The 20,777-nt window shown below is 36.9% G+C and overlaps 1 protein-coding gene across 1 annotated transcript in view; it reads left to right on the forward strand.

Annotated features, from left to right (window-relative positions):
• COBLL1 (cordon-bleu WH2 repeat protein like 1) overlaps positions 1–20,777 on the forward strand; it is an 85,246-nt gene that overhangs the window by 38,544 nt on the left and 25,925 nt on the right. Inside the window, exons 3-8 of the mRNA XM_030486406.1 lie at positions 8,375–8,460; positions 9,721–9,900; positions 16,601–16,802; positions 17,733–17,961; positions 19,638–19,676; positions 20,568–20,662. Coding sequence (XP_030342266.1) covers positions 8,375–8,460; positions 9,721–9,900; positions 16,601–16,802; positions 17,733–17,961; positions 19,638–19,676; positions 20,568–20,662 — 831 coding nt within the window. The remainder of the gene's footprint in view (positions 1–8,374; positions 8,461–9,720; positions 9,901–16,600; positions 16,803–17,732; positions 17,962–19,637; positions 19,677–20,567; positions 20,663–20,777) is intronic.

Genomic DNA, 20,777 nt, shown 5'->3' on the forward strand with positions numbered 1-20,777 from the left:
CTTTTTAAAAAAAAATTCTTTTCTTCAGAGCTGTGGGCTAGTTGGGGGGAGTGGGGGTGGGTGGAGGATGGGGAGGATTGCACACATCCCACTGACTACGAAAAACTTTTCTCTAGCAAGAGCTTTGAAACTGTTCCAGGAATGTGTTTTCTTGATCCCATTTATTTATGGAAAAAGAGTGGAAATGCAGGTATTCTACATTTCTTGCTTTTGTTGTAGCAGTCATCTGAATATAGGCAGAACTAAGAGGACATCTGCAGATGATTTGTTATTTGTTGGAACCTCACTAACTAAACCCATAGCGATAATTTTAAAGATCACCTCAAAGAATCTTGTCACCTATAACATTGCTACTGGCATGTCAGTTGACATAACAGTTGCACAACACTCTTTTATGTTGGGAGAGCTATTTGCTTAGTGCCTCATTTCTAGTGCCATCTTATCTAGTATTTTTAAAATATCAGTTTTATTTGCAATTTTAGTCTCCTTTCAGCCTTGGGAGTCTCTATAGATAAATGCGCTGTGAAATACCCTGTTATCATAAAAGACTTCCAAATTGTTCATTTGTTCCTCTACCTGGAAACTGAACTTAAAATGTGTTTCTGAACTTTGTGGGTTTTTGCATACCTACTGAGCCACCTGCTAGACACAATATCTATACAATACAATCTCAGAATCTTCCCCAAATAACTAAGCGGGTGAGTTTAGAACCTGAAAGCTCATCTTTCTTCATGGAGAAGGTACAGCAAATGTTTTTCCTTTATTTTGTCCTACATGTATCATAAGCCTGGCTTGAAGGGATAACCTAAGAATGGACAATGCTTGACTCTCATTGATCCATACCTTGATCTTAACATCCAGCTGGTGCTTTTATAGTAGAAATAAAGAGATAGACTGTATCAGACAGTGATATTGATCTAGAGATGAAAGCCTAGTATCAAGGCTGATAGGCATGTTATATAGATACTATGAGGCTGTACAACAATTATTTGGGCTGCTTAATGTTAAGGAAAAAATATTAGAATATTACAGTATGTTAAAACTAAGTTAAGAGTAATCTTTTTTGCAGCACTTCTAGCAACCCAAATATTGTGTACAAACCTGTGTCTGGCAGTAACTTAGTCAAGGTGAATAGAACGTGACATTTAAAATAGTCAAACTCCAGTTAAAAATTATTTTAAGTTCCATTGAAAAGAGAGGTGCTTTTAATGAGCAATAGTAAACTGTTCTTTGAGCATGATTTTTAAACATTGCCTTGTCAGATATTAAATCAGCTCTAAAAATAAAAATCTAGTAATTTGCAGGTGCTGTAGGGAAAAACTCCATTGCTGATACTTTAGAAACAAAATTGGAAGTCTTCTAATATGCAGAACAAATCTTAATGTTTTGAAACAGCTTTTCTGTTATATATGAGAAGCTGTCTGGTCTTAAGGATAGTGATTAAGAAAACTATATTATTTTAAGACCTTCATTAAAAGATGAATATGGACAATATCACGCAAAAAGCAATGTGCTGCTGAGGAGTCTCTTCTGTGATCCAGATTCAGTCATGTGAAAATAAAGTAATCATTGTCCAGAGGAAGAAACAATATTACCCGTTTTGTGACTTTTTTTGGGTTGGGTTTTTTTGAGATTCTTGGCAAGCAGTATTGGAATTGAAAGCAAAAGTTGAATGTGCCAGTCAAGACTACATTCGCTGTTTAATTTCTGTACATAAGAAAAATTTAGAGAGTGTTTTATGTAAGGGTGGAACAAAGAAGTTGACAGTGTATAAATACAGACGTAGGTCTTAAGCAAAGGTAAAGATTCATGCTGAATCTGAAGATTGTATATCACGTGTTATAAAAAGGTAACTCAAAGCTGGGCGTGGTTGTGATGCTTTTGGTGTCTACCATTCTGTGATACTTGTGTGAGGTGAGATGTCTGGATTCTTGTATTGTCTTTACAGCAGATATACAATGACCAGGAAAATGAGGTTTCTGGTTTTTTTTCCTTCACATTTTCAGCATTTTGGTTTCTTTGGTTTGCTAAGTGTCTCTAGTCTATCGTTTATTTCAAGCTTGGTTTTGGATTTCCTTGCAAGTTGTTGTGGTCTGCTTTCCTAGTTTATCTGAGTCTTTTTCCCTGTTTCCCTTTTTCAGATGTTCATTTATCTTATTCTCTCAGTTCAAGATCCAAACACAATATAGGCTCTACCTACAGACAGTATAGGTAACTTTACCTGAAGAAAGGACACACATTCTCACATGGCAGCCACTTAACATGACCCATTGCATGGGCTTCTGCTGTAAACCCTGGGCTCCACTAAGGGTAGTTTTCATCAGGAGTTGTCTCACTTTAGTATCTTCATGCTTACCTCAATGGGAGAATTCTAAGCCCTGATTGGAGGATCTAAGCAGTGAACTGTAATTTGCCAATGAGTGTGCCATAACGTAAAACGTGTTGTATAGAAGCAATTGTATTTTCTCTGGCAGGAGTATTTTGTGAGTCCTTGGTCTTACTTAATGTTAAAAATACATACTTTTGTGATACTAGTTAGTAAATTCAGTTGCTGAAACACAAGAAAAATACAGCTGTGCAGAGAGTGTTTTGATACAACTGCAGAGTAATTTTTGACCTTTTGATCTAAAACTTTAAGTGATTGAAAAATTCTAGAATTTGTATTAAGCAACTTGTTAGAAATGTGTGTGTATGGAGGAGGTCAGGTGCAGCAAACAGCACTAAAAGGTGGTTAAGATGTAGTGAAGATAGTCACAGGTGATGTTCTCACTTCAATTTTCTGAGCATAACAGTCATTAAGGGGGAGAATCTTTAGAAGCTTATAAGGAAAAGAGCCTTTTCTGAAGCTGAAAGTGGGGGGAGTTTGTTTTGTTTTGTTTTGTTTTGTTTGTTTGGTGAGAAGAGTTCAATTAATTGGGCAGTGTAAAGCAAAGGAATTCCAGACAGCTCTTTTTCTGTCACCTTCAGACATAGGCTGGAAGAAGCCAGGATGGGAATGGGTGAATTCAAGATGTCAAGATGTGAAAGAGAAGTCTCTCTGAAAATGAGAAAAACTGATAATCTTGTATTGTGGTATGAAATAAATACTGTTTTAAAGGTGCATTAGCGAGTGAACTCATCATCAAGAATTGTAAAACATTAAAATAGTGTGCTTGCAATAACCATGCCTACATGCTGCTATAGCTATATGTAATACCACACTGTTGACTTTAACTGACTTTATGCAATGTTTCCACATAATGATGAACAGATAATTTAGGGACTAAGGAATTTTTCACTCTTTGCTAATAGCATGCAGGAAAACAGAAACTTACTGTAGGATGTGAGCTGTTGCATTTCAGTCTATCACAAGGTGATGCACAGTGTCTTTAAAACATCTCTGTAGTTACTATAACAAGGAAAGCCACGTATTCTGTTTCTTAGGCTAAAAGACAAAGTACTCCATGTGGAATAGAAATGTCAATGCTAGTCTTAGAATTCAGATTAATTACAATAAAAATGAACATTGAGCTGCATTTCACTAAAAGAAAGAAAACAAAAATATCATCCATAATTATACTGCAGGTGAATCCAGCCTTTCAGACTGGCCCGTAGACAACAGATACTATAGTAAAATACTCAATTTTTTCATGTGTTTCATTATGTAATTATCAAGTCCCAATTTGGGAGCTCCAACTTGCAAATGAATTTAAAGTGTGATTTACTGAATATATCTTATGAAATATTTTCCCTTCTCCTGTTTTGTGTGTTGTTTTGTTTTTTGTTTTCTGTGCTTTTTTTTGGTTCTTTTTTTTTTTTTTTCCAAAAGAGGTTCTCCTTATATATGCCCTGAAATATATGGCAGTGATTTTTTGAGTGTCTTGCTTTGATAACTTCAGCCATTTGCTGGACTTTCATGAGCAGATCAGACAGTAATGCTACAGTTGTCTCCACTTTTTCCTAGAAAGTAGAATCATAGAACCATGGAATAGTTGGGGTTGGAAGGGACCTTCAAAGGTCATCTAGTCCAACCCCCCTGCAATAAACAAGGACATCTTCAGCCAGATCAGCTTGTCCAGAAACACATCCAGCCTGGCCTGGAGTGTCTCCAGGGATGGTGCATCTACTGCTTCTCTGGGCAACCTGTGCCAGTTTTACCACCTTCATTGTAAAAAATTTCTTCCTCACATCCAGCCCGAATTTTTTAGTTTAAACTCTCTTAGTTTAAAACCATTACCCCTTGCCCTATCGCAACAGGTCCTGCTAAAAAGTCTCTCCCTGTCTTTCTTATAGACCCCTTTTAAGAACCGAAAGGCCACAATAAGGTGTCCCCAGAGTCTTCTCCAGGCTGAACAACCCCAAGTTTCTCAGCCTTTCATCATAGGAGAGGTGCTCCATCCATCTGATCATTGATAAGTAATGCTTGATCTTGAAGATGTGCAGTAGTGATGCTGTGAAGCCATAATCCATAAAGAGGGAACTGAATGAACACATGGAAAGTTCATCTTTGTTTAGTGTAAACACAAATTTGTTCTGTGAGTATGAAAGATGAGTATTGGGCTGGAAATGCTTATAGGTAAAATTAGGGACTTAAATATTTTATATACCTGTTGGTGAAAACTGAGATATCATTGTAAACAAAACAAATTAATGTATTTTATGTAGGCCTGAACTTATGTTCAACTGTTCCTTGCTCGAACAGATGGTGTGCAAGGTTTCTACTACTATGGTGTAGTAGTGAAGCAGCATTATTGTAATAATCAAGAAAGCCTTAAAATACTTACTTGGGGTGAGAGATTAAGGGCAAGAAGAGCTCTAGAAGCTTTATTGCAATGTCTTTTTTCCTTCTTTTGTTGTGATCTTAGTAGAGCTAGATCCTTTTCTGAGTTTTAGTGAAAGTAAAGTGCTGCTTGTACTTTTGGCATGTATAATTTTGTAAAGTTTGATACAAAAAAAAAGTGTAGTTACTAGTTGCTCTTTGTATAAACTGGTGTTCTTCATAGTACTGTAAGTCAAATTAACAAACTTATCTGTTATGCAGTAGAAAGTTTGTATTGTACTACGTTTAATGAACTTTTTTAGTACCTGAGAGATGACTGAATACAACCTTTCCTGTTCTAGGTGATTGCTGTAGAAAACTGAGAGACAATTCAGATACTGGAGGTTAGATCCAAAGTAATTTCAGTAAGAAGGCTAACAAGCTGTCTTTGTATAGTGTCACATGTAATTGTGTTCAAAATGGGAAGCTAAGTGCTTGAAACATGAATACTCCCTGAGATCAGGATTTGAAGAGGTGGGATTTTTTTATGCTGCCCTTTTTTTTTTTTTTTTTGGGGAAAGTGATCCTTATCGAAAGGAAGTGCTAGTAGTGATAACTGGAATATTCAGGTCACTGTCAGTTCAAGTATTTCTCATTATTTAAAAATGCTTTTCTCCAGTTACTACTAGTTAAAAATATACTGCTTGTAACTTTCTAATGGGAATTTTATAAAAATCAAATAAATAGAGGCTTTATTTATTTACTGTGCCAGACCTTTATTTTAAAAAGGGCTTCCACACATTCAGATTATTGACACTATTACTTTGTTTTTGCAAGCATGAGTTATGTTGAGATACAGCAATGACACTTTATTCTGTAGCAGTGGGATCTGAAGCACATAAAATATTGACTTTATGACGTTGCATTTGATTTTAAAAGATGTATTGTTTTTCTTAACAAAATGATGAAGATTTCTATCTGCATGTGGCTGAAAGAATTCTTTAATAGTCTTTACAGGAACTGTATTCTGTCACAAAGACTGGTGGGAGTTGCAGGTGGGACTTCAGGAATTTAAATATCTAGAGGAGATGAATCAATTCTCTTGGGAAGAATGTAATCCTACAAGATGAGGGCTAGCTGAAAGACTTGGCATAAGCAGTGGGCTCCACATGCACTGTAACAAGGGAAATACAAATTCTGCGCAGGCTGCATCAGCTTGTGTTTGTGAAACCCTGTGAGACTATTGTGAGTGTCCCTCTTGGCTGCCTTTTCCAGGGCTAAGAAGAATTAGAGAAGAAAGTTTTGGTTTGTTTGGTTTGGTTTTGTTTCCCCCCTTTCCTGTTTTGTCTTAAGCAATTAGTTAAACAGAAAATGACACTCAAGATATTGCAGTGTAACAGGCAACTGGAATTGTTTGTTGGGTGATAAATAGTGGGGACATGTCCCTTCAGGTGAGTTCACTGGCAGTTTTAATGTCTGGTGTAGGTTGGTCAGTTGATGGGTCTGGGACCTAAGACAAGGAAGGAGTGAGGACTTGCATTGTGTAGGATACTGAAGCACAATTTCCAGTGGAATTCGTGTTATGGGTTGTGGCCTTACTCGGTTAAAATTTCTCTTTTTAACTTCCTCTATGTCATAGCTAAATAAGCTGTACTTTGGTTCTTTCCACAGCTTTCGTTTACTTCTGTAGTAGTCATGAAAATAAAAAGAATGGGTTTTTGGGTTGTTCTAACGCCTTCCAATGTTTACATTATAAAATTAGAATAGGTCTGCGTAGTTTCTAGCACATCTGGAAGCTGTCTGAACATGAAAGGTATTGTGAGTGAGACCATTTACTGAACACCTTCTATCTGATCTCTAAAGGGTTATTTTTATATGACTGGGAATTTATTCTCTTTGTTATAGTTGTATATTGTCTTACTAAAAATCAAGGCTTTTCTTCTTTTCAGGAGAAGAAACTACCTTAACCACTCTCTGTCTTTATAGCAAATTCATTAAAAACCAGCAGCTCTCCTGATTCGCTGGGTACCTCGTAGAGCTGAAGAGGCAAGAAGGAACAGGGCTTTTGTTTTTGCTTTACGAAGGATAAGTGTTTGAAATGATGGTGTAGACTTGGAGCTGCTTAGGTAATGCTGGTTTTACTTTTTGGTGTTTGAATAAAATGGTGTCTGGAGGATGCCTTTGTGAGTGAAATCACCTGTGTCAGTTTCTTGGAGGCACCCTGGTGTGAAAGAGGAAGGGAGGGTTTGTAGGTTAAATCTATCTCTGCAAGTGTACTGCCACCATCTTGTCACTTGCTGGTTCTGATTTGCACCTGTAGAAGTAATAATGGTAACTTGAATTGCTCTTGCTGCCTAATGCCATGTCTGGGGCATTGGGAGTGCAGGGCTTCTGTTACCTGTCAGGCAGCCTCTCCTGTGGCAAGATAGAGAGACAAACTCAAGAAACAAAAAAGCTGTAAGACCAAATGCAAATACTTTGGGCTAAGAATGAGAGATGCGAGAATTGGTGGAAAAATGAAGAAAAAGACACGGCATCTGGAAACAGAAAATTAAAGTGTTGGGATTCCTGTAGTTTAATACGAGGTTTCCAAAAACTTGGCGTAACTTCTGAGAAGGTATACTTTGAGATTTTTCCTCCCTTGTGTGAAGGAGGAAACATAAGCATGATTAACCACAAACATGCAGATGTGCTAGAGATGGGTAGGGTACATGGCTCTGCAGTGGTGTGTGTGTGGATTCATCCAACCTCGTTAGACTGCCTGACCCCATGTGGGTGTGTGTATGTGCTCTTTATAAATCCAAGAACTTCATCTATCCCGCTGTTACACATAAGATTTGTCAAGAGTATTTTATCAGTTCTGGCTCTCTATAGTGTAAGTTAGACACTATAGATACTAGATGTTAAATAAAGCCACATTTTGGTGATGTCGACCATGCCTTTATTGCTGTGTGTGATTAAACACTCTCTAGTGATAGTAGAGTTTCAGCAATGCAATTGCATTCATCTGCCTAATGGGTAATAGAGTCCACTAGCATTTGCAAACAAATCTTTCTGTGGCGTGTACTCTTCAAAGATTAAATTCTGAATTCAGTTGCAACAAATATCTTTTAACAGTCATTTGAAGTCACTTAAGGATGTAAGAACGAGTTAAGAAGGGGATAAACAGTACCGTTTCCCTTTGGGTTTGGATTTTTTTTGGTATTAATGTCATAGGGGGATTTTTTAGTTTTTTGTTTGTTGGGGTTTTCTGAACAGCTGTATTGATGCTCTATATTGGTTAATAATTTCTTTCTGGCAGTTATATGAAAGCCAGCAATCATGCAAAAAGCCCCCAATCAAGTCATGGAGGAATAAAAAGAAGTTTAATACATTTTGCAATGTTCACCTAACCCAGAAACAACCTAGGCAGGCTGCTGTAGAGACCACAGTTAAATTTGCAGCTAATGCCACATGTCTTGAACTGTATGCAGAGTGCACCAAAACTAATTTAAAATATTAACAGAAAGGAGGTATAAATTTTGATGGTAATCCTCATTCAGTGTGTTTGGAGGTTGGCGAGCACTCCTGGTTAGCTCTGAGAGGCTGTGAATAGTTAATTATTCAGCACAGAGTTCCTAAGTTCAAAACTCTAAGCACTTTCAGCAACAGATCAGTCATGTGAAGTCTCATTACACAGCTGTCTTTTGCAGTGCTGTTCTGGACCTTGTTTCCCCTTCATTGTGAGTGACTTTAAACTTTGTTTTCCCAAAAAAGATGTGCTGTGTTTCTAATGCTTGTATGCTAGATCTTTTGTTTTAATTTTGCAGGACAATTACAGAAGTTAATTTCTTTTGTTAAAATAAACAAACTTTGGTACAGCTCCAGAATTTAAATTGCAAGCATATTTTTGGAACCTTTGTGTATTATGTTTGAAATGTATTTTAGCTTTCTGTGAATGTGGCTCTATTCAAGCTTTTTAAAAGAGTGTTTATAAAAGATTAAGAAGCACTCATGAGCTAATACATCTCCACAGTGTGTTTTGTTTCTAATGGTAAAATTCTTAATAATAGTATTTTTTCCTTGTGACAGCATTGGTGAATTTTGGAAAGTTATTTGAATAAAAGGGGATGCTGTACTATATGTTGTAGGGCATGAGAGTTCTGCCTTCAGAATTTACTTTAACATAAATATATTAAGAGATGTAGAGAATTTTCCTTTTATATCATTTTGGATTTTTTTAATTTTTTTTTTTTTAAGTGAAATAAATGAAACTTACTTACTGAGGACTCTTTGCATTCAAGTGTACCCTGGCTTGTCACCAAGATGGGAAAGGATAGTGAGAAAATTAAAATAGGTGATTGGCTTGGGTGAGAGGAAAATATAAAAGCATGTTGTGACTGAAATGCTAAGGAATATTACAACACAGTAGTATTGGTTATACTGCTATTTTATTACTGTTATGAAGTAAATAGATTAGAGCTGGTAGGATTTGTTTGAGTGATTTTAATAATAAAAAGAAAAATTTGGGGAGGAAAAGTGTAATTATTCCTTTTCCTATCTGTCCTCTATATTAAACATACTGTCAGTGCTATTTGGCTTCATACTGAATGGTACAGTTATTTCTTTTTGTACTAATCCGGTAAATCTGTTTGGAGAATGCACAAATAGGGTCCTTTGCATAACCCAAGGGAGGAAAACAAGTAATTAATTTACTTTTTAAATGTGTATTAAAAAATCTTTTTTTGTTTTGGGCTTGATGTTTGTTGGGTTGGGTTTTGTTTTATATTTTATATGATAGATACCTTAGCCTGTTGTAACTTCTGTCAGCACTGATCATATGTTTAAAATATTGACTCATCCCTTCTTTGCACATACCACTTGCACAGTCCAAGTGAAAATTAAGTGTGACTCATTCCTGTTCTGAGACTTCTTAGTTTGCCAGTATGGAATCATATGTATAAATACATACTTGACTTTTAATTTTTATCCATTTATTTCAGAAGAAAATCTAAAGCTCCGCCTCCTCCATCTGAAACAAAACCCATTGCTGTTTCTCCGTTTGATAACACAGAGTCAGCCAACCTCATCATGGAACAGAAAGAGAATGTAATTGATAAAGATATTGAACTATCAGTGGTCCTGCCAGGAGATGTTATCAAGTATACCACAGTTAACGGGAGGTAAGTTACACAGAACAACATTTTTGTTTAATTTTCTTTTCTTGCTCTAGTTTACTTCAACCTTCATCCAGGTTTTAATCCCTCAGTAAAATACATGAGTCTTGTAAGTGAACATTGAGTGGATCAAAAGAAGGTGAAGAGCCTAGAGCACAAGTCTTATGGTGAGCAGCTGAGGGAAATGGGGTTGTTTAGCCTGGAGAAAAGGAGGTTCAGGGGAGTCCTTATCACTCCCTACATCTACCTGAAAGGAGGTTGTAGTGAGGTGGGCGTTTGTCTCAAGTAGCAAGCCATATGATAAGAAGACATGGCCTCAAGTTGTGCCAGGCGAGGTTCAGCCTGGGTATTAGGAAAAATTTCTTCACAGAAAGGGTTGTGAAGCATTGGAACAGGCTGCCCAGGGAAGTGGTGGAGTCTCCATCCCTGGAGATATTTAAAAGATGTGTAAGATGGGGCACCTAGACACATGGCTTAATAGTGGGCTTGGGCAGTGCTAGGATAATGGTTGGACTCAGTGATCATAAAGGTCTCTTCCAGCCTAAACAACTCTATGATTCTACTATGATTTTGGGGTAGGTGTGGAAACATATACTTTATATATTTACCTACCTTCTGGGGAGACTTTTTAGTCTTTCCAAATTGTGTATGGCACCTATGAGGATGCATAGCCATTCTTGTTCTTCCTAGTCACTGCAAATCTCTAGAAAAATCCTGATTTGTATGAGTCACTGAATTTTATCACGTAAGCTTTCCCTGTTGGACTTAAGTTCCTGCATCGTATTTGGGTACAAAGTCATGTGTTCAGCACTTACACAGCACTACTACCCATGGACTGCTGGCAGTCCTAAAAAATGGTCACATCACTTCAGACAAAATCTATAATGCTTCAGAGAAATAGTTTCTAGCTACAGCTTGGATTTTTTGGAATTTTTTTTTTTTTTTTTTTTTTTTTAAGAAATACAGTTTGTTTAAGCTGGTTTTAATTTGAAATATATATTTTTTTTCTGCTGATTGGTAGTGTAGGTTGTGTGTATAACTCTCAAGTCACCTTTAGTTCAGAAAGACCTGGTCATTGACTGGTGAGTTGAAATCACAAATCCTGAGATTTAAAATGTTAAATTAATTGTCCGAGCAGGCCTACTAAGAAGGCTCCTATGCAAGGCCTTGTATGGATGAGAGCAATTAGGATGCCAGTTTGTTGTTTTCCTAAGCTGACATAAACTATTTGTATATTGTTCTTGTATTTGTGTTGTGCCAGTGTCTTTGCTACTGAAAGCAAGCAGGTGACTTTATTTATTTATTTATTCAAATCAGGTAATGTAAATGTAAATTACACTTACTTTACTTCTTAATGAGAGATAAAGTTTGGCTCTAGTCTGTTTGTATGCTTTGTCATTTGCTACCTTTCATGAGGTCATTGCTTAGAAATCAAATACCAGCATGTTCTCCAGAGCTGCAGTGGATGAACATTTGTGGATATTTCCTGCCCCCCTTCCCAACTCCATGTGATTTTCAGGATAACTTAAATCTGAGAAGAAATACTCTGAAATAATTGGTGACAACTGTAATGTTCTATGGTGTTCTTGCTAGTGTGTTTACAGGAAGGAGTATTGCTGTCTGTTAACATGGTGCCTTTCCTCTGTTTTTAAAATTTCTTAAAGGTGAGACTCCACATGTACGGTGCCAGGCACTTCTCTTCCTTCTGAAAACAGTCCCTTTGTCCACACTTACGAGTACCGAGTGCCCTCTGTCTCGCTTTGCTCAAAACAAAGTGCCAGAAAGGAACATCGCATGCATCTTCACTTGGTCAAGATACATTGTGTAGAATTACTTAATGTTCAAGAAAGGCCTCACAGGCTTTTCAGGAAGCACACGTATTTCCTGATCAGTTTTATTATTCCACAGTTACTGTTTCTTTTTTCAGTCAAGACCCTATATGTAATCGATTTCGTAAATGGCTTTCTTGCAAATAAGAACCTATATTAGCACTGCTAGGCTCACTCGGAATGAGGGGAAATACTGTGCGGGACCTGCAGTCCCCTGTGAAACATGCTTCAAACTATCTTCTCTTCTAGTTTTGCTCTGTCGTGATAGTTGTATTTTGTGGACAAATCACAAGATCCCTCTAGAAATGACATAAATTGCTAATTTGTCCCTTTCTTGTTCACGATCAGAGAGATGCAGCTTCAAAGCTCCCAAGGAGAGAATACGTTTTTAAATCTCATACTAGAAAAAGCAAAACTATGAGTTTGTACAGCCGTGTGCTCAAATGCCATAGTCCACTAGAATAAACTTTTCTACTGTTCTCGGATGAGGTTGGATTGTTTTGCTTCCTGCTTTGTCATAGTGGATAGTGAGAGCTATGTAGAACAAAGTGAGGTGTTACACAGCTAAATATCCTGAGTGAGTAGAAGTAGGCAGAAGATGATCAGAGTGAAATCCAAAAGGGATTTTATAGAAAAAGATTATGAGAGAATAATTTTTGATCCTTGAGTTAATCTATGACCAACTAAAGCAAAACAGTGAGAAAAGGAAGGAGGACTGAAATAGCTCATTCCTCATTCTGAAACTTCAGGCATGGGTGGATTCTCTTATTTAAGCCTAGACACCAATTTGTACTTTGTAGTAGTTGATGATAGTGATTCAGTTCAGAATCTGACAGTGGCATTCACACTGTCCCATCACCAGGATTCCTGCAGCGGGGTCCAAGCAAACAAATATTTAAAAACAAACAACCAACAGCCCCAAAAACCATGGTAGGAGCAATGAGAGGTAGGGAGTGAAGGTGCACTGTTCATAGGAAGGAATGAGTGAAGATTTGAAGAATTTTCTAATTTTCTGCAGCCCAAGAAAAAAAAAAAAGAAAAAAAAAGAAACCCAAACTTGAACTATTTTATTTAGCAGCCTGATAATTTTGAGTTAGCTTTTTTCTTTTCCCAGAAGGAAGAACTGCGAAGTTTGAGGAAATGTTATCAAAACTGAATAATTAGTTTAAGTTGTATGCATCAGTAAATTAACTTAGAAATATCAAGGACCACTATGATAGTAATGTGCGTTTTGCTTGGAAATGGTGTATCAGTTTTGCAGGCCAGCATGTTTAGGGCTTCAGTTTCAGATGACTTTGAGAGCCCTTAGCTTTGCTGAATTTGTTTTCTTAGAGTCCTTTGTGAGTTTCCATTTGATCCATTCTTGAGTATTTTCAGTCATTAAGGTATTCTTAATAAACTGTTGGTTTATTCCATATAGGTAGCTAGTGAATAACAGACTTTGTGGTGTTGCCCTACTTTTCAAAACTCATTGTACTTACATTTGTTAGCAAAAAATGTCTTTTTAGAGACTAGGATTAGTAAATATTTTTGCAAGGAAGGCCATGAAGCCATGGGCTTAAGTAATCGGAGATCTATAGAAAGCCACATTGTGTGTAGGTTTCTTCTTTTTTCTCTCTCCCTCCCCCATGGGAATACTCTTGGTGGCTACTGACAGAGGGTTTTTTTGTTCAGTGGTGCTTACCGTGAGTCTCATGATGGGAAGAAAGACCGTGTTCCTAAAGTTTGGTCATGTGAGAATCTCCACTTTTTTTTTTTTTTTTTTTTAATGATCAGGTTTCTAGCCTTTTTTTTTCTTGGAGAAGAGTGTAGAAATTTGATTTTTGTTTTTTTTTTTTTTTTTCCTTGAAACATTTGATCCAGTCACTTCAAGTACACCTTTTGGTGTTGGTTGCAAATATAACATTCTAGGTGAAGGTTCAACGTTTAACTATCAGTTATGTGATGTAATGAAACACTGCTGTTAGCCACTTTTTGTTGTTATTTACTCAGGTAGGAAGAACCAGAAGAAAATAGGTGAGAAAAGAAGGGGTGTGGAAATATCTAAACAAATGTATGATCAGAGATTTCCAGAAAAGTTAAGTAAGGTAATGAAGTTAAAGAAGTCGCAAATAAAGATTTTACTGAAATTAGATAAAGGAAGACAAGCAGATGAGGTACTCTGAGGCAGCTGATGACCACTTCTTGAAGTTTTACTAAATATTAATCATGGAAACTGTTAAATGTACTGTGATATATGTATTCCTGTACCCACAATCCTTGAAGGCTTTAGCAAAGCATAGTTTTACAAGTTTTGGAGGATGTGATTACAAAAAAAGATTGCTTTTTATATCACTGTAGGAATATCTGTCTAAAGCAGTTGTTGAAGGTGTCTTGGCTGCCACTGGAGGGGGTGGAACTTAAAGTCTAGCACCCTCCAGTCAACCACGTAATTTCTGGAAGTACCAATGGAAAGCAAATTTGCACTGAATCACTGTTTTCCTGTACTAATTTGCCTGTACCTGTCTGTTGTTTGTGGGCAGCTTACCATTTCTTGCTTACCATTCTGTCACTTGTTGTGACTCTGGTTAACACTGGGGCTTGCTCCTCTCACCATGGTGCATTTCCATAGGATGGCTTTGTGCGATCTTTGCTTGTGAATTCTTGTCCTGGTTATTTTCAGTGTTCTTACCCCTCTCCAATAACTGAAGGCCAGAGGGAAGGGAAGCTGTTAAAGCTAATGTATAAAAATGCACCAGAAAAAAAGTAATGGGTAACTTACTGGATAGGCTGATAACTAGAAAGGTCGCTACAGAAGTAGTGTCTGCCGTCTCCTCTGGCTCCCTCCTCACCTCTCCTGCCAGTGACATGGGGGAATGACATGATTTGTATTTGCAGCTCTTTTCTTATTAGGGTAAGATGGATGTAGTTGTTCTCTTATGTGTCAGAAATGCAAGAAATAGAGTAGTTTTTTCTTCTTTCTTTTAACTGGAGCAGGTTGTGATATATGTGAGAGAAAAATTGAAATAAACTCTGGTTTAGCTGTGTGAAAAGGGAGGAATAGTTATTTTTCTGCAGTGCTCAGTGCATTTCTCGTGGTATTCCTCAAGCTGATATGTATCATCTAGACGAACGCACAGGGAGTATATTACATTCTTCTATACCTTTTCACACCATCTGATAGCTGCTTTTTGACTCCTTGGAGCTTCATTTATGTATATTTTTTGGTTTCATTGTTCCTCCTGCCTTTGTGTCCTGAGGCAAGTATTCTTCTGCCATTTAAGCAGGGAGAAATTTTCTGGGGAGGGATGTGGTGGAGTGGGAAGTAACAGTCCTACAATAACTATATCTGTCAGCTTTCAAACCATTTCCATCTTCTGGAAGTGCAGTGTATGCACCAGAGAGTCCAGCCCTGCCTCTAGAAATCAGAAGACAGCTTGCTTACGGAACATTTGTTCTTTAAGACTAAATGAAAACAGGAATGATATTCTAGGGTTAAAGGGGGAAAAAGAACAGTGTTCACAGTAATCTCTAATGTTGAGTCATTCTTAATTCTTTTTACAGAACCATATCGTATAAAAAGTCCGTTTTAACTTCCTACTTAATAAATGTATTAACTGTCTTTATACTATCTATAATTCTGCTTAGCTTGATGGATCTTTGTAGAAGCTATCTATTTTCACATTTGGCTATGCTACCAATACTTGCATCTGTTACGAGATTACATCTAGAATTTAAGATTTCTGATAAAGCCATACCAGCCAAATCCTGTATTAATTTTCTTTTGGATACTTCAGTGTTCTTTTCAACATAGCATTTGATTGCTTCACAGGCTTCTGAATTCTTTTGTAATATCCTTGTGAGACAGAGCAGGTGATAGATTTCCCTCTTTGTAGCTGTAACTGGGAGAGGCAGAGAGCGTCAAACTGAAATGCTCCTTACAGATGATTACCCAACTCTAAAAATTGAGGAATGACCAGTTGCAGTGACCTGATAGTACTATAATTTTATTCAGTTGCTGTTAACATGCAAAGTTAGGATATTCTTCTTACCTTTGATCTATTCAAACATCTATGATGCTTCTGTTTAAAGTACAGCTTTAATAAATTTATTCCAATAGCAACTGGGAATGTTCAGCTTATCTTAATGTGCTGTTCTGCATGTTCTTTATTGAGCACTGAGAGAACAAGGATGTACAATTCATGACTACATATGAAAAATTTGGTTTGCGTACTTCATTGTGAAAAGTACATCTGCTGCATCACACAGAGCTTTTAAAAAAAATTGCATTCAGCTTCTATGTTGTTATTTAGCTTCTTTCCCTCTGCCTGTATTAAACACCTGGCTCTCATTTTGGGATCCCTAATGCAAGACCTCCTTAAAAGGTGACTTCCTCAAACTTAATTTCTCCTGCTTCCTCCAAATAGCTCATGCTTGGTATTTCTGAAAAGAAAATCCCTTGTAATCTCAGAATGGATATAAAAATTTCAAGCTTTGGAAAGAAACTGTTCTTAACGAGTAGCAGGGTATTTATCACCACTGCTACAGTTCCCATTAAAAATCAAATGAGGTGACTAATGCACATGTCCCTGCTGACCTCAGGAAAAGCATCACTTCATACAAGAAAAAATGTCTCCCTTTGCTCAAGCACATGGCATACTTTTGTGCTAGCTGGTTTCATCTTTTTAGTGTGAGGTTTGGTTTTTTTCTTTTTGACTGGCTTTTTTGTTGCTGTTTTTCTGTCTTTTTTTACGTTGAAGATATTTAAAGTTGGTGGCTGGTGATAATTATTTAATCATGGAAGGGAAAGGATGACTTGGGTTAAATGTTTAGCAGCACATTTTGTTATAGCCTGCTTAATTGTCATCTATTGTGACAGTTCCATTTGTCTTTTACAGGAAGCCCATGATGGACTTGCTCATCTTTCTCTGTGCACAGTATCATTTAAATCCATCAAGTTATACCATAGAGTTGTTATCAGCAGAAAATAGCCAGATTAAATTCAAACCCAACACACCAGTGGGAATGCTTGAAGTGGAAAAGGTGATTTTAAAGCCAAAACAAATGGATAAGAAGAAACCTGCTCCAGTTATACCAGAGGTGAGAACTGAAATTAAAGCATATTGATAAATTAGAATCACTATTGTATTCAACAAGTTGAGCTCATAGGTCAGCCTCTTATTTCAGCATTTCCTGTTGCCTCTTATCCTCTCACCATGCACCCCTATGAAATGCTTGGCTCCATGTTTTTGATAACCTCCTCCTAGGTAAAATGCATTTCAGTTTGGTGCAGAAAACATCTTTGCTGTGAAAGAAGGAAACATTAGAATATTACTTGAATTCCCATGCCTTACCGTCCTTTTGACAAATTCTGCAGATGAAGTGTGGCTGAATACAGCCTTCTATAAACTGAAAATCAGCAACTTGAACCATCTGTCATGCTGTGATATATATGCTCTTCTGATTGTATGTTCATTTTCCTTTAATACATACTGTACTTTTTTGTTGTTAGTCAACTTTTTTTTATATATACCCTTAAGAAGGCAGGAGGTTTTAGAAGTACTAAAGCAACTTCTGGGTGTTGCCCTAATCTTTCCTTCCACCTTTATTGTTCTGCTGTACAGAAAAATAGTGTTTTTTAATTTATCTAAAGCACTTAAACAGGGCCAGAGGAACTCTTCTGCTGTCCTCTTGCCTTTGTCCTACTTGTGTATACACACGTGCACTCACGGCTCATTGGCTGACTTCTACAGCTACCTAATGTAACCTAGTAGAGCATCTCACTCCAGGCATATGCCCTGCTGAACAGGCAAATGACAGATTCTAAAGAAGGAGCAGACTGTTTCAGACTGTGCCCTTTTCTTCTGTAGCAGGAAATCACAATATAGCTTCTCTCCTAATGTTTCTGAATCAATAACATTGGTGAAGTTGGCCACAAGTGGAATTCCTGTGACTAGTATAAGGCTGTTATAAAAATGCCAGTTGTTTCAGAATTTGTGCTGGTATTTATTGGAATTTTTTTCTCTCTAGCAAACAGTAAGGGTAGTGATAAACTACAAGAAGACACAGAAGACGGTAGTAAGAGTTAGTCCACATTCACCTCTTCAAGAACTCTTTCCAGTTATCTGTAGTAAATGTGAGTTTGATCCTTCACACACTCTACTGCTGAAGAATTACCAGTATCAAGAACCCCTTGATGTGACAAAATCTCTTAATGACCTTGGACTGAGAGAATTATATGCCATGGATATCAGTCGAGGTAAGATAACATTTGTGAATTGCAGAAAATTATAGAGAAGATAATTACTTAATATTTCAATAATGTATACATTTGGTGGGACTTTTTTACTTACGAAAAAATTAATTTCTAGCATTCTAGTATCTATTTCATTAGTTTTCCATAAAATTGAAGCTGCAACAAGTTTACCTGTACTTACGTTTGAGAAGTGCTATAAAAAGGTCTTATTTTCTAACAATGTATTAGGTACCAGCAAAGGTAGCAAAGTACAAAGCATCACTTAAAAGCAACCTCTCCCTTTCCTTCCCCCAAAAGACCAACAACACTGTATTTCTCTGAGCTCATAGAAAGATAAAGGATCATGATGAGCTGAAAAGTACAGAAACATTAGAGAAATTTAGGTTTGTTTTAAAATTTTAAAAGTGTTAGAATATTCTGATGGTGTTTATGTCTATTTAAGTGCTATTTACTAATTTTATAGATTGTGAAGGAATAATAATCCTCTTTTTAATTTTGGTCCAGCAGGGGCACAATGAATTTCCTTATATTTGTACAGACATTCCTGTGCCTGGTTTTAACTTTAGCTGTTAGCCTGTCTTTTTCATGAAGAGTTTATTGTACTGCGAGTAAAAATTTTGTACAGTGTGGTTTATTCTGTTTCAGACATTTCTCACGGGAAATTTTACCTTATATAGAATGCAGTAATATTGGCTCACTCCTGTTCTTGACTATTGTTCTATTTGTTTGTTCTCCTTTCCAGTCTAAAACCTGGGGGGTTTTGTTGGGCTTTTTGTCTTGTTCCTCATTTCTACCTAAATATGGTAACCTTACCATGTGGTGCTTACAGTTTCAGGAGTTTTCTCAATTACTTTGCAAACGCCAGTTATCTCGAATAACAGGAGAATGAGAGATTTGGAAAATGTCTTTTTTCCATGGAGGAGAAAAACATGAAATGTTTTTCTATTCCCCACTGGAAAACAACATATTTTAACTCGCCTAAACATGTTACTTGGACTACATGTGCCCATAGTGCATTGTCTTGTTGTCTGGCTACTGCTTTATCTACAGACTGGCAGAGCTGCCTTTTGCGCATATGACGTGTGCTTCATTTGAATCGACAGCCAAAAATCCTTAGGAGGGAATATGGGGCCATATCTGCTTTCTACACAGCAGTGCCTGGCTAGGAAAATTTAGGTTTATTTCAGTTCTCTTGATACAAAGTAGTTCAGCATTTCAATTTTGCAAAATTCAAAGCTCTACATTTTCAGCTTTCTTTATGAAAGTAAGTGGTGAGGTCTGCCTCGTAACAGAATTTAGATTCAAATTTTATTTTATTCAGATTATATTTTAATTTCACATTCCTCATTGTTTTCCAAGTTTGGACTGCCTTACAATCCAAAACTTACAGAGCAGACTATTCTATATACTGATAGAATTTTCTTTTTCCATCAGTAATACAAGTGAAGCCTCTCTCCTTATTGACAAGATTTCTATCTGTGTTTTATGTCTTCAGGCTCAAGTTCTTAAATGGCTTTTAGCATTTAGATAGTAAAGATACACATCCTTTTACCCTGGGAAAGCACCCAGTTATATTTTCCTAATGATGAAGATTCAGCTTGACTTTCTGTGTTTGTAGCTTATAACTGCATCCTTGATTCAGATTCACATTTTCTGTCTTTCTTTTTGTCTTTCTGTAGCCACATCACCAGTTGATTTAAATTTACCATCTTTTCAAGGTATGATTTACTGAAATAGGCGGTGAAACTGTAGCACTTACGTGACATTACTAGCTGCTCCTATTAGAACATCTGCTTAACTGTGACAAGAGTAATTGTCTCTGTCCTATCATAAATGCATATTTTAAAAGATAATACAGAAATGGATATTCCCAGCTATATATAAAGTATTTCTGTATAGTTCTACCCTAGATTGATTGATTAAATTTAGTCATGTATATATTTGTACCAAGACCCCAAAGGGGCCTTGCTGATTTCTGTTGCTCATTGCATTTGCATTCAATGGGGTGTCTTTAAGAAAGTTAAATCTAGTAAGAAATTAGAGACAACCTTTAGACTTATGGATCATCTGCATGAGGCAGACAATGTACAGAGGGTAAACTCTGCAAGGTACCAGAATAGACTTGAGTATCTTTACTATGACTGCCATGCAGTTATGTGTGCAGCACCTATCAGGTGTTTCGGTGATCTTTCTGCAGAGCCATACCATGTGGAGGCTTGTGCCTGTCTTGTCTCACTTCACACTTTGCCATGAATTTAACTGAATTGAGAGCGGGACAGGCTGATGCTCTTTTTCCCCTTTACAGCTTCTGTGATATGAACCATAACATACGACAGGTGGGATAGGCTGGATTAAGTGCTACGGGTATTAACAGCAGCTGAAACTCAGCTATTCCTGAGCTCTGAGAAAGGCAGGAAGAACATGGATGGTAGGAAACCTGTTAATTTTGCAGCATTTGGAAATAGCTATTAATATAGGTGATTTACAATGTGTTTTGTATATCCTTTCAAGAGTGAAGGATGTAAAGTGACAGGCAGTGAAATAGTAAGAATGCAGGAGAAATAATCTGTGCAATAAATAACATCTAGAATTATTGTGTTCTATTTTAGACTCCTACCAATCTGAAAACTTAGATGTTCTGAAGGAGAAAGAAAACAAAGGATTTTTCAGCTTTTTTCAACGAAGCAAGAAGAAAAGAGAACAAGTAAGGTGTAACTTTGAACATGTTTCTAGAAGTTTTGGTTATACATATTGAGCAGTCAATCACTGTTGATCATTTTCCAGAGAGTATAAGTAACTTGGATTTTGTTTTCCTCCTC

This window comes from Strigops habroptila, chromosome 5, assembly GCF_004027225.2.
Source record: "Strigops habroptila isolate Jane chromosome 5, bStrHab1.2.pri, whole genome shotgun sequence".
Taxonomy (NCBI): Eukaryota; Metazoa; Chordata; class Aves; order Psittaciformes; family Psittacidae; genus Strigops; species Strigops habroptila.